At 37.8% G+C, this 15,322-nt stretch overlaps 1 protein-coding gene across 1 annotated transcript in view; it reads right to left on the reverse strand.

Annotated features, from left to right (window-relative positions):
- LOC124170021 overlaps positions 1–15,322 on the reverse strand; it is a 343,638-nt gene that overhangs the window by 25,676 nt on the left and 302,640 nt on the right. Inside the window, exons 7-9 of the mRNA XM_046548706.1 lie at positions 6,945–7,016; positions 5,176–5,241; positions 1,863–1,946 (exon numbers count right to left, since the gene is read on the reverse strand). Coding sequence (XP_046404662.1) covers positions 1,863–1,946; positions 5,176–5,241; positions 6,945–7,016 — 222 coding nt within the window. The remainder of the gene's footprint in view (positions 1–1,862; positions 1,947–5,175; positions 5,242–6,944; positions 7,017–15,322) is intronic.

Here is a 15,322-nt window from a genome sequence, read left to right on the forward strand (position 1 = left end):
AGACAGCAACAAATCAACTAAGCAAGGAAAATTCAACAATATCTGAAGTAAGTATGCTTATATGATTTCTCAGCGATTGTAAAACCTTGGAAAAAACTTACTTATTGTCTGTAACCTAAGTTACAGAAATATAATATAACTTAAGTAATATAACTTAACCTATAATTTTTTTTCCAGATTATTCCCCTGATCCACACAGTTATGAAAGTAACTAAAAATCAAGATGTTTCAGGCTCTGGTCTCATGGGTCTAAAGAATGATTTAATTTCCTCAATGAAAAGGAGATATCCCTCAGTTGAGGCAAATTTAACCTTGGCATGTGCCACCATCCTTGACCCAAGGTTCAAGGACCTCCCGTTCCAAAGCCAGGACCATTTGCTGGCTGCCAAAAATAAATTGCTGAGGGAAATGGAAGGGGAAGACTCATTCAACTCAAGAATACATTGGACAGATTCTTCTACAACTAGTGGTGTCCCAGTCTCAGTAGAAGAGTCAAGTAAGGAACTAGGTTTTTGGACACGATATGCTGAGATTTTTAGCCAGTCATCCCCTGTGCAGCAGCCAACATTAGTGGGGTATGCAGAGGAGCTTGAACAATACTTGCAAGAGCAACCACTTAACTCAAATCAAGCCGACATGTTGGGCTCTTACTGGTTTTCTAGTCCTCATTTGAGACTGAAACAAGTTGCAAAAAAATATCTGTGTGTGCCTCCATCAACTGTTTTTAGCGAAAGACTATTTTCAGCAGCAGGAAATATTTGCGATCAAAAAAGAAATCGCCTTGACCCAGAGAGGGTTAAAATGTTGGTTTTTCTAAACAAAAATCTGAAATAGGCTTACATGTAAGTGTCACGGATGAACATATTTAGTTCATGATTTTAAAACTAATCTCACATAATCTTAAGCAATTTCTTATGTTTTTGCAATGTATCTTAAATATTAATGGCATATGTTACTTATGTGTGACTAGAAAAAATGGTTTTATGGACAATATAATTGTTTCTATTTTCGTGAACATCTTAGGACTATATTTTTGAAATGGATGTTTTAAAAGCAATTAATAAAATTAAGGTTTTTTTGCAAGAACAACTTTAAATAAAACATTGATGGTATCATTGGTATCGGTATCGGGAATCGAGAATTTATATTATAGGTATCGGAATCGGTATCGAGAATCGATAATTTTAGGTATCGACACATCTCTAGTCACAAGTAATTACTCATGGAATACGATGGGCTGTAAAGACTGGTTTCAGATTTTTTACAGTTGTATCTGCCGTACGTGATCCTATCAACAATAATTCGATCCAGTTTTAAAAAATGATCAATTATAACTAGACAAGTTTTTCCAGCAAACTATACCAATCTTTTCTCAAGGAAATTCTGGTATTTACTGACCAATCATTGAATCTTTTACATTTGCAGGTATAAACTTTTCAAAGACACAAAACCGCTCCACATATTGTGCCATGTCTCTGTTAATTTTAGGCCAGTATAACCCTTGTCTTGCCCTGGCGTTGGTTTTTTTGATTCCCATATAACCCTGATGAAGTAATTCAAGCATGTATTGTCTCAATTTTTTCTCCTGTCAAATTTCATTCACATCATCATAGGCAAGATACTTGAGCATATCGCCGTCAGCAATATCATGACTTTGTTGGACAGACGTAACTTCCTCCATGACTGTCAGCACGGATTCCGAAAAAATAGATCATGCGAAACACAGCTCGCGCTCTTTCATAACGATGTTCTAAAATCTGGTGAATCGCAAAGACAAGTTGACGATTTATTCCTGAATTCGAACCTAGATGACGAATAATTACATCTAGTATTTCAATTATAATGTAAATAGCCTAACTTACTTATCATTAGGACTCAGTTTATCCCAATGCGTTGCCAGAAATTTCACTTTCTCCTCATGAATCCAATCCTTATCCACAGCAGTGCTGTAATAAACAAAGACAGTACATTGTATTCAATGGCAATACTTTCCTAGTGGAAGAACACAGAATTGCACCAGAATTTTCATAAAATCCCAAAGGCATTGTAATATCGCTAACAGCACAGTTTATTCTTATTTCAAGAAAATATCAGCAAGCAAATACCAATTACAAAACATTCTTATGTTTAGTAAAAGGTATGTATTGACATGCATAAAACCCTTCCAAAAATAACTAAAAAATTAAAATGAATATTATAATACCATTGAAAATACATGAAAATCAATGTCTAGTTACAACAAAAAAAACTAATAGAGCATGTTACATTTAAAAATTCAAGTGTGCCAACTTATTTGAACAGTGTGCCTAGCCACTCAAAATATAAGGTTCAGATTTTTTATTGAAATCTGTTTCAAATCCCTCTTTAGTTCCAAATTCATTGTAAAACTTACCAACTCTTGTTATCTGGTCTGTATGCCTTTACCAAAAAAATATGTTATTGCACAAGTTGAAGCAAATATTTTCTAAAACCCACAACCTTTATAATGGCCGCTTTTACCCAATTTGGCGCATTTAACATGTGGAAATCCTTTAAAACACTACCTCACCCAAATTAATATTTATATTCCTCTCGCCATGGTTACTTATTTCTATCTGTTTATTTGTATACCCATCAACAACGGATGTTGACAATAAAGATAACCTTCCCCTAGGCTCACGTTTAAAAATCTATTTTGCAAGAGTCCCATCCCAAGTAACATTGACCGTTGGGCCTCTGTTGGGGAACCGTAGTCACGGTTGGCTCATTGTGGGTGGATATGCCAACCAAATTCCGCTGTTGGCCCAACGCAGATATTGTTCGTTAGCCCAACGAAACCGTTTATGCTGTTGGCCCAACGGAAATCCCCAACGATGGCCCTACGAAATGGATTATCGTTGGGCCACCGTTGGGACATCATACCATTTCCTCAATTTCCGCCATGAGCGCTGCAAACAAAATTCCGACAAGATCTTCAACGTATTTGACATAAATGGTTCCAAGAAGTGGAGGCTTCTTTAATGCAACTTGTTAGTATATATATCCCGGAGGGCACATGAAAAATTGTAGACTTATAAGATCTGTCTGTTTCGAGTCTAACTTAACCGATGGAAGTTCGATATGGGCCGAAAATAAGCACGATGTATACTACGATTGCATACGTTGCAGGATACGGTTCACATGGTTCCCTAGCAACCTAACAACCAAACAAGTTTTGGTTGTTAGGGATTGCTTTTATATGTTAATCATTCACTATGTCTTTGTGATAGCAGTTAAATAAAATAAGTCGAGTGCTTCTAACAAAAATAAGTCATTGACCTCATTTGGTAAGTCTTACAAAACTGGCATTCCTAAAATCATGTTACCTTAAACAGATAGTTTCGTGGAATTTTAAACTTTTCATCATTAATTTAGATAGATCGATATGTATATTTTTTTCAGATTGTGGCATATCTAGTATAAGTGGAAGTTTTAATGAAAACAGTGTTTCAATGGACAAAGTGAGTGATTTAGTCCCCTCTGAAGAGAATGAGATTGAATTTGTATGAGTAAACCTAAATAACATCTGCACTACTATTATTTTATGGAAAATGCATCAACTATTATACTCAATCAGTGTTTCTGTGATTCCTATTAATATCCCTAAATCTTGCACTTATTAATCCAATTGAGTAAAATGGACTAAACTTAAAGATTTCGTTACCGAAGACCAGAGAATAGGAATAAATAACTCTGGGGTGTACATCTTGCAGTGTGACATGTTTGAAATTAAGGAGGATTTCTTTTATTTACCTCTTCGAAGTGGTACCATTGGTATATTTGTCGTGAAAAAATTAGTACCTGGATGCAAGTTGCAGTCCACCCAGATTTTATCTAAGTGTGTTTTGTTGCCCTACAAAGAAGATGGACATTTTTTGTGTGTGCCATATTGTAATATGGAAAGGTGCTGTTGAAATTTTCCTAATTTTGTCCTAATTTGCGAAAATAAAAGTTGGGGACCTTCTGAACTGATATTGATTTTTTTGTTTTCCACTTTTAACCACTGTAACCTTACTTTGTCCTATAGCATTGATTGTTTATGTATTTAATTTCATTTTGATTTATAGGGAGTTAAAGGTAAAGATTCTATCTACCGGTATCGTATCAAGTGAGGAGGTAAATTAATTTAACTCTCATTCTATAAAAATGAGAAATGCCAGTAAAATATAGCTTTTGTTGGGAAACGGATGGCAGAATTTAAAAGGGCCAACGGTTGGAGATTTGTTGGCCTTGGGTTGGGAATACGAAGGCCCGACTGTAATGCTCTGTTGGCCCATCATTGGGGAATCGTTGGTTGGGATATGGTTGGCGAGGTGGCCAAATCATACCATGGGCCAACCGCTGTGTCCCACCATCTGCCAACAGAGGGCCAACCAAAAATGTTACTTGGGATTAGTGGCACAGTGAGGAGTTTTATGGTATGAAAACAAACACTTGCTCACAAGGGAACACAAACCTAACCCTGCTTGTCTCGCGTTCATAACAGCCTATATAAAGCCCCACTTTAAGGTTAAAACACCATTACTAGAAGCTTCGTTCAAATGTGGGTGGTACATAGGCAAAAGACATTCCGTGTACATTTCCATTGGTCTCACATATTTCCTCAAAAGAGGAGAAAATACATATATTGTTGATGTTGCTTGGAAGAAACATTGGGTTATCATGGGTTAAATTATATATTTGTTTTATAAATGTAAAAATTTAATTGAAAACGCTACTGTTTTTGTATTCATAATTCCCACACTATTAGTAATATTTATCTTAAACATAGTTTAAGTTACTGCACTTTTTTTAGATGTGCAACATATCTCCTGTATTTTATTATTTATTTGGTGCAACATGGAAAATGAAGAATTTTTATTAAGCTGTGTTAATAATTATTATGTATCAGAAATTATGCATTGATAATTTAACCAACACCTAATTAAACACTTATGCATATTATTTAAGAAATGATCATCTTTGTAATATTTCAACTTGACTATGATTTAATGATGAGGAGCGAAATAGCCATGGAGTTAGAATACTTGGTTGAACAGTGATCCCTGATAAAATGGCACCTAATCAAGCAAAGCTTTGCATTACATCACCAAGAGTGTAGTTACCACATGCATATTTCTCATTCAAATGATGTAAATTTTGCGTCCATGAGCTTACCTTGGGTTTTCGTAATCTTGTTTCAGTTCCTCCAGGATATTAACCATGAACTCAAATACTTCATATCTGTGATAAGAGAAGACCATGCAATATTATAATAACGTTGATCATTAATGCTTATGTAAATTAGTACTCTAAATGTAGGATTGCCTGTCAACTATTGTCTTGTTTATTATTATTCATTCTGATAGCGTTTAAAAATTAAAGTGGCCAATATTTTTTCTATTTTATGCATTTCCCGACTGTCGCCATATTTAATATCTGAATAAAGACGGCATAAATAACGTGCTATATTACATAATAAACTGAGTCACCTTATCTCTTTCATCTCCTGGGAAACCATTGTGCCCAATGGACTCGTTTATTTCCTCCTCAAATGTAGCCTCCCCTTCCGAGATCGCACCGCTTACCGTGTCGCCCTCACACTTACCGAATTCCCGAACAACAACATGTTCATCTGAAAATTTAAAAATCATGGCTTCCTTTTCTTAATGTCAATAACATCCTGCAGTTTTCCTAACAAATCTATCCCTGAAATTACTGGGCGAATTAATTCCTTAACAACCAAGCATACTAAGTAAGTCAATAATTTTGTATCCAATCGCATGAGTAATCAACACCTGTTGGGTTATTGGAGCTGATTTCCACTAGTCGGCCCCAATCATAAACGTTTTTCCAAGGGGTAAAGTGGGCAATTCAATTTCCAAACCTTTTAATTCTTTAACCTCATCCTCAGAAATCACCCAGACCTGGATTCCCGTGTCTACGAGAGCATATATCGAAAGGCTCCCGCGGAGCACTTCTATATCTGGGCACAAACGAGGCCTCCCCTCCTCCTCATACTCGAGACTGGAGTCCTTCATAAAAGGTCAAATGGGGATTTCCACTTTTATACGCGGCGAGTTTGGGGGGGGGAAGTCGTTTGACCAAAAATCTGAGAGTTTCCCGGCTGTGGAGTTGGAAATGAAAAATCCATTTAAGGTTGGAGCACATTACCCTCGTCACGGCTCCCCGCATTCGGACCTCTCTCATCTCCCCCCGTTCTCCCGGTCTGCTTCTATCCTCAGCCTCTATCTTCTCTGCGATTCCACCAATTAAACCTTAAACCCACGGCGTGTCTGATTTCATATCGTGTTGACATTCAGGTGTGTCTCACCTGGCCTTCTTGCAGGCATTTGGGATAGGCCAAAACGTCCAAGCATTATTAAAAGTCTTTCAGATATAGCAACCTCAGCACTTCGGAGCAAATTCTGGGCGTAGGGTGGGAAATGTCGTATTAATAACGCCACTATCTCCTCCTCATTCTATGGCAGCTTGCAAAGTCTTATTGCGGTGATTTTTCGGGTCGCGTATTCCTGCATACTACTTCCCAGCGTCCTCCAATATATCCCAGTAATGATTTTTACAGCATTTTACCACCTGGCAACTTGGTTACAGCAGAATGGCCATAGACTAGGAAATAGTGCGGTGACGTCTCGTGTTACCTGCATCCAAGATAGCGGCGGGGTAGTGGGTGTGGTTATTGCGTATTTGGCAGAGCGAGCTAGGTATAATGCGAAGTCACATGACGCAACATAAATCCCATTCCTTGTCTGCTAAAGTGAAACTATATTTTAGCGTAATACATATAGTAGTTTACATTTTTTTACAATAATTGCAACATTTAAGCCTCACTGCCTACTGAAGTTCAATGGGTAACTTTTTCTAGCAATAAATTTGTACATGCAATTGATATAGAAGAAATAATACTACACTGCCGTTATATTCACCTTGGGAAACTCCATTTTAAATTCTCTATCAACTCCTTCAGCATGTTCAGTGTTGAGATAAAACGGTCCTTCCTGCAACAGAAAGTCAAATTAGTCATTAATTAGTATGACACCTGCACTGAATGAAATATCCTTTTATCAAGTGTTTTTGTTTCGGATATTTAACTCCATAAGCAGAGAGCAGCAGCTAACACTTCATCAAAGACTATTGTCAAGGGTATATATTGAATTCCTTCACAGGAACGAGAGATCGAGACGATATAATCCCTTTAGCCATCCAATCCCTCCTCATTGCATTAATTGTTATTTTTATATTTACGTGATTTGAAATAATATAGTTCATATACAGAATGAATAACAACTTACAGAGTACGTGTAACAATAATAATGAAAGATGGATGATGGTTACATTACATGTCAAAAAGTAGCTTAACAAAACAACAAACTAATGCGATAGCCACCATCTCAGTATTTAGCTAGTTATTCAGTTGTTTTTCACTTGATGGGAGGAAGTCAGGTCAGTAAAATGTTTACTTGTCGAAGAAAAGGGATCAATATAATTATTAATAGTTTGGATACTGGTTTGTAGGCGAATCATGGAGATCGAAACATTGTGGCGGAAAGGCCTTTAGAAAGTTATCTTTTGACTTGAATAACCTCAATATTAAAGATAATTAAGATTCCAGCTCTTTATCTGTAGTGGAAACATGGTTTTTCGACGGTGTCACCCGTTAAAATTAAATATTCTGTGTTCTTCTGGTAGAGGCACGCAGGGGCACGTGAAAGACGTACCTCACGTGAATTTGGTGTCCCCACCTAGAAGGAAAGTGGCAAAAAAAAAATTCCAAAAAATCTGAAAATTGTGTATTGGTGGGATGCTAACTTTACGGCGTATGTGTTATAAGTTACCCGGTATCCCGGTTAAAATTGTTCTCCTCTTTTCTACCATGGAAAAGTCTTGCAATACCAAAAGGGCCAACCAGTCGAGAAGGAGCCAGGATGAAGGCTTGTATACCGATGTGGAATTCAGTCAAACGCGAAAGGATAAATGCATTCTGGGGTGTGCGGCAAAAAGTTAGCTGGACGATGCAGAAGATGACTTCAATACAAATTGGTGTGAGGAAATGGCAACATCTTCTTTTGAATTGAGACAGAGGCGAAAAGCGGCAGCTATATATAAAATTTCAGGACTCTAATTTAACACATAAAAACAGCCACCAAAAATATGAAATCCATATCCCTGAGTGAAGATGAATATGCCGGAGATAGTGGCAAGATGAATGCCCGGTTAAGCAAGGATCAAGAAGACAAAGGAGTAAAGACATTGAGGATCTAGCACCCAAACATACAATGCTGATAAGCTAATCCTCACCGCCATGACCGACTACAGTGCCCCTAGCTGACAAAGTAGACCAATAAGAAGTAGATATTCAATGCGGCCGCTTCGACTAATCACTTAAAATAGGGATTACCCCATTTGCCAATCAGAGAGGGATCTGAAGAAATTCCTATTAGATATGGAAAAGACAATCGGCAAGTTTAGCCTCAAATTCGATGCAAAGAAAACCAAGCTATACAGTGGAACCTAGTTAAAGCGAGTACGGGCTATAGCGACACCCCCGCTATTACGAGAGATAGCCGATGCACCGTCAATTGACCCTATAATAAGCGTGTTAAAAACTTAGTTTTTACGAGGCCCTTTCGGTGTTGGCTCTCACCATAGCGAGGGTTTCACGGCCGGAAGACTTTCATCAAGACTCCTTAACCTCTGTAATTGCTAGCGATCTGTTAGAAATGAAGTTAATGGAGTGCTCAGTCTCAAATTTATGTGGTAAACTGTCGTTCGATAATTATAATGATTGGCGAAACAATGCTTTGCATGATTTTTATTCAGTGCGGCGCTTATAAATTGCTTGAATAGTTAGTCGTTATTTGAGTAAGGAAATTTAGTGATGCAAAAAAACATCGCCTTTCATCTGGATTTATGCTTACGTTTATCGGATAGATGTTTATCTGTCGCCGCACCACTCCTGTTCCTGTATATCTGTTCGCAACAGGTATATTGGCTATTATTTGCTCCACCTCCGGTAAAGCGACAATTCGCTATAGCCAGTGTTTATAAGTGCACCGTGGGGTGTCGTAATATCGAGGTTGCACTGTATATTGGTATTTTACATATCAGATTCCGACTCGTGAGCCATTTCCAGCGAATGTTGCTGAAAGGCAGCATTTTAAGGTATACACGAAAGGTCTTGTTCCCTGATCAACTAAAATATTTACCATGGTTAATGATCGTTATGTATCGACCAGTGGATACATTTTTAAATGCTAAGGTTTCAAAGTAAAACGTAGAAGGTATGACATGCACACAAATATGTGAAAATAACAAAGAAAGTTGGATACATTTTCCCGAGTTACGGCCGCGTTGGTTCGCGTTAGCGGACTTAACCCGCTAAGCTTTTATCCATGTCGTCAACTTGGAAGCCTCCGTACCAATAGAGGTATTTTATGTTATAAAAGTCTGTCTTTTACTACAGTTTAGAATATATACTTCTTCTCTCATATTTTTCCAGAAGCTTTTTTTTTTAATTATAGAGTAGAATTATAAACATCCAGACTCGCCCATTGGTTGATGAAGGGTGAACACTTTCCTGTCGTTCAGCCTCTGCCCCTTGGTCTCTTGTCAGGTTATTATCATCCACTACCTCCAAAGGGTGCTGATCGCTGTAAATATAAAATCATTTTCCACATTAGATGATTTCTCCTTGATTGTTTGAGTTGGCAGCTTAAAAATGATCAAAATTCTTTACAAATGGACATTCAAAATAAACATACAGCTGGATAGGTCGAAAAATGACTCATTTGGAATAAAATTCACGCTGTAAGAGAAATGTTTCATTATAATTAGGGTGTCAGGTTCTGATCTTTTACAAAATTTATCATGTTAACCACTGCCGCCAGAGACTTAAAGTTAAACATACTGCAAAAATGCAAGTGGAGAAAAATACCAGTGGTGGGGACATCACAAATAGATCGAAGAATCCCATTTTAAGAACAAACAATGAAGAGTACCACATTCAACTTTACATTAAAACAAAGTTAAAACTATCTTGCTTCATAATCTATAACACTTCTTACGTAATCTATAGCAGGCGAGTTTTTTTATGAAGAGTGACAGAAACCAATCAGGTTCTCCCAAAGATGGCTGAAGGCTTAAAACTAGGGCTGTGCGAGACTCTCGACTACCCGAGAGTATCGACGGTCGAGATGAGACTTAAATTTCCCGGCATTGTCAGAGCAAGAGTCTTCACTAGTCTCGAGAAGTATTGACCCTTCGAGAAACCCGACGAGATTCTCGGGTGCTCTCAGAAGATAAAATATTATACATTTTAATTATCTCTTTTCTATACTGAGAATAATTTGGTAAAAAGATCATTCAAAGAAATGGTATATATATTGTCGTGTCCTCCGGTGGAGAGCTCAACAAGGGGCGACTCAGAATATGGATCCTGGACTAACGCTGAGGGATTCCAGACAGCGAAGGTGGTCCTCTAGGAGAGACGGTATCGGGTAGGAAATGAAAGATCTCGGGATTGCCGCAAGAAGTGTATTTCCTTCCGTTGACTCTTGTGCCAGAGTGATCTCCTCCCTCGGCTTTTCCGGGTCAATCGTTGAAATTCCCCTTCACGGGCCTTCGGGTGCCCGACTCGCGCACTACAACTCTCGACGAAGCGAATGACGAGTGACGAATCACGAATGACCTCGAGTTAATGATGCGTGCAGTTTTTAAGGCTTCCCAAATCCAACCACCCCCTCCCCCCGTGAGTTCTAGAACCTTCCACCGGTATGCCATTCTTTACTGAAGAGTGCAAACGCATCGGCAATCACAAATGCGATTCCCCCTCTCAGCAAAGTCAGCACCGTACGGACATCGTGGCTCTCACTCATGAAAGTGCACAAGGACCGTCTATCCAAAAATGCATTCCTCGCCAGCAGCACAATCCGCACCGCGCCGGCATAAAGGAAAGTTCAAGAGACTCACGCAAGAAAGGTGAATAGACGAATGAACAGGACGCAGAGACCGACCAAAAGAATATGTACGCATCAACAAAAAGAAAATGAAGTCAGGATTTAACAATATTCAAAACCAATTCTTGTCTAAAAAAATAATTGACACAGTTAATTTAAGAAAAATTATTTATTACTAGCCTAGCCAAAATTTACTGGTGATCATAATTTTAATTACCTTAGTTATCATCCATAAACACTGGTAAAAGATGTGTAGTAATTCAGTGCTCCTTTTTTGTTAATTTAATACTGAATGCTTCTATTTTATTACATTACTTACAAAATAAACATTGGTGTAACCCTTTAGATGAAAGGGATAAAGGGCTAAGACTTCTCTAGACTAGAGTAGACATCATACCATTGGAGACTATCCCCGCGTGAAGAGTCATGTCCGGACAATGCTGAGAAATTCAAGTGTCGTCGGGACCACCGAGACGAGACTCTCACGATCACCATTAAAAACCCTAGGTAGGATTCGATACTCTTTCCATATGAAGTATCCTAATCCATCAAAATAACTTGTTTTAAATGTGCTGAGAAATAGCCAATAATCAAAATACACCCATGTCTCGTATACCCAAAGTACACCCATGTCTCGTATGGCGCAAATTCCATGTAGCGCAAATTCGTTCCTCGGGGAAACATTGCAACGCAGTGTAGCCTAGTCAAAAACTTAACACTCTCATGATAAAACGTGAAATGGTGCTAAGTACACACAAAATTGCTATCATTTTACGCATATTACTATTATTGTTTGTCTCAAATCTTCTTTTTTGTTTATATATTAATCGAAATCCATTGTTGTGCAATGGCCATAAGAATTACTCGTCATTGGGTTGAAATAGCCGGCCTACCGAAGTAATTTGTCTCGTCTCCTTAACAGAATGATAATAGTTAATTTAAATCATTAATTAAGTGTGGGGCTAGTGGAAATGAGTTTTTTTTTCAGCAATACGGTTTGAGACATATTTTTGCCATCGTAGGTTACCGGGCGATTGACTTTCAGGTAGAGGGTCTACGCTAAAGCCTTCAAGGTCATCGGTATTCACGTGGGGAGAAATGGAGCGGTGGCCGAGTTGCGCATGAATAGCATCAACACATAAAAGGGTCCACTATAGAGTCTCAAACACAATGGCTTCGTTCCGTCCCCGCAGTCATAGGCCTTTTGCGTCTCAGGAATACAGTTCAGCAGAAGAAGGTAATTTAGATAGAGCCATACAGAGTAAAAACCAAGAGAATATGTCGAAAAATAGGAATGCGTGTAGAAAAATCAAGAATTTATCAAGAAAAACCATGAACCTAGAATAGGACTTGAGAGAGGTCAATTGCTTTGAAAATGGAGAGCGTTGAAGCGATATTGCGCGGAAGTTTAAACTCACGATGCCTTATTCTGACTAAAGACGAAGTTAAAACATCAGTGACCTCAGCCGCACCAACTTCAACCAAGCGGTCTACACATACGGAAAGTTCATGGTGAATCAGTACAAAAAGACGAGAGTGGTAATCGCTCCGAGACATTTAGTGAAAGCGGTTGGTTCCAGAATTTAAACGGCAAGCAGGTATTTTCAGTGCGGCGATATCAGGTGAATCTGCAAGTGTTGATAGCGCAGCCACCACAACATTTTCTGATGAACTCCAAGCTGTTATTGAAAGTGGCTCCTTTCCCCCTCAACTAGTTTTTAGTGTTGACGAGACGATATTCATTTGGAAAAGAATGCATTCTCGTTCATTCATTTTCAGGGAAGGAAAACCTCGGTCAGGTTTCAAGGCATTTAAAGACTGTTTCACGTAGCTGCTAATGCCTCGGAGGACTTAAAATTAAAATGATTTATCATTCATAAACTCCGCTAGCTATGAAATGGCATTCAAAGTAGCATTTGCCTGTCATTTTGATGAGCGACAAAAGGTCCTGGATGACACAATAATTGTTTTTAGATTGGTTTGAAAAATCGTCAACTGCCGACAATGCATTACGAACCCCTGAGATAGCAGATGTTAGCCTACCCGCACGACAGGAGGGAATTTCCAAAGCACGTATGATTTTTTTTTAACGTGAATCAAAGTCTTTGAATGCGTGCCCACAATCTTTAAAGATACTTTCAACTATAAAATTTATATAAATAAGGTATTTTAAGGCTATTTATGGGAATATAGATGTTTTAGAGGAAATTCAATACCCAAGACCTATGCTACCAGGAACGCATCCCTATCTTCCTTATGTTAAAACACTCTCGTATAACGCAAATTCGTATAGCTCAAAGACCCCAAGGAACGCATCCCTTGCCCTATAGGAGACATGGGTGTACTGGATTGAAACGTTTTATCCATTTCGACCACCATTCATTCCTAACATGAATCACTAACTGCAGAAAGTCATCATTTCCAAGATGGATGATTTTTCTTTTTTTATCTTAGTTGCTGCTAGATGCAACACTCAAAAAATTGAGTTACTTTAGTGATGGTTGTACAGGATGGTACGAGAACTGCAAAAAATTTCTCAATCTTTGCAAGCATTACCAGGATTCCTCCTTAATGGCATCATGGACATTCTTTGCTACAAACCATAGAAAATCCCCATGTGATGGAATTGGTGGTACTGTAAAGCTTTTAGTTGCCCGAGAGAGCATCCAGAGATGTTCAGGTGATGCCTTAAATGCATCGAAGTGTATTATTTAAATAATTTTATTTAAATTAGTACTTCCATTTATCCTCTAATGCACAGTAAGAGTCTAATGTATGTTGATACCATTTTTTCCATAAACTAAACACTTAAAAAATGGGTAAATTCCATGAAAAAAGCATCATTTCACATTTCTGAGCCATTTTGACTCTTTTTTCCCTTCAGCTGCCACAAGCCAAGTATTGTTATTAAAAAAATTGTATGAACAAGAGCCACATTCGCTATACTACATGTTTGGTCTTAGATTTACTGACTAATATTTCAAATATATCCTCATGAAGGTATGGATACACTTATACTTATTACGTTACAGTAGGTGTCAAAAAATCCCTCTCACGGAGGCAGAAAAAAAGTAAAATCTGAAATACTCATAGCAGCAGTCAAAACACCACCATTTTTATTTCACAGTATATTGGAGCACATATTAACCTTCAATTTAAAAAATAATTGGATGAGTTAACTACTCTGCCTTTAGGTGATAATAGGGTTGTTCACCATATTTTTTTTATTTTAGAAATCGAAAGATCGTGCTTCAGAAGGAGCAATGACAATAATATTATGCTATTTTCTTCATTGTACATGTTTAGAGAAGGCTTTAAACAGTGACAAATTTTACGTTACGCCAAAAAGCCCTACTTCCATCTTGAATTGATGTGTGACGTCACAAGCCTGTAGATGCCCTACTGCAGTGTTGTTTAAGTGGCTCAGCAGGGTTATTCCACTTTTTTTCAAGATCTCCAGCGTCTGCCGCCAGATCAGTGTTCAAAGAAAATCCAAATTTATCCTTTAATATGAGTAATAATAAGCAAAATTACCCTTACTTGTACATATTTATTGCTCATCATATCATAAATAGCACTACAACATACACATTTCACGAGTTGTCTTTTTGATACATATAATCAGTATATTCCGAATCAACTGATTCAATGAAAAACTTGACTCACAATAAATATAAAACACTAATAAAACATGATAATCGGTTTTCCAAGCACTCTGCACACGCTAAAAGAATTTGCACTCCTTGAAGTTCGAAAGATTCTCCACACCTCACTTCTCACTCATCACTAACGACTTAGAATCAGTTTACGTTATATCACATTGACATTTCGAGGACAATGAAATGAATAGGCTGAAACAAATTGCTAAACCGGTTATTGTAACATCAAAAAACTTCGAATTTCACTATTACTCTTACCCGTACTCTTACCGTAACCAAAATATGACCAAAACAAAAACAAACAACAGCGCAACGAAATTCGTGAAATGTAAACACTCGTGAATGCTCAAAATGAATAGGTAATAAAATCAAACGGAACTTAGAAGCGAACAAACGATTGAAAATTAATATGCGTTCGATGTATCCCTAAAGCACAACTAGCTCAAATATGAAACATATCCCCTTGGCAATAGTTAGATACCTTAGATCGAAATGTATAGGGTTGATTGAACTAGCATGGAAGAAATAAATAATTTCGTCGAAGCAGTTACATTCACAACTCACTTCACTCTTTACTTCATCGTCTATATGCAATCATTCACTTAGGGGTACATTAAGGGCACAAATTGGTATATTAAGGGCACAAATTGTGTTCACTTGCACTAGAGGCACAATGAAAGTTCACTGCAC

Source organism: Ischnura elegans, chromosome 13, assembly GCF_921293095.1.
Source record: "Ischnura elegans chromosome 13, ioIscEleg1.1, whole genome shotgun sequence".
NCBI classification, from domain to species: Eukaryota; Metazoa; Arthropoda; class Insecta; order Odonata; family Coenagrionidae; genus Ischnura; species Ischnura elegans.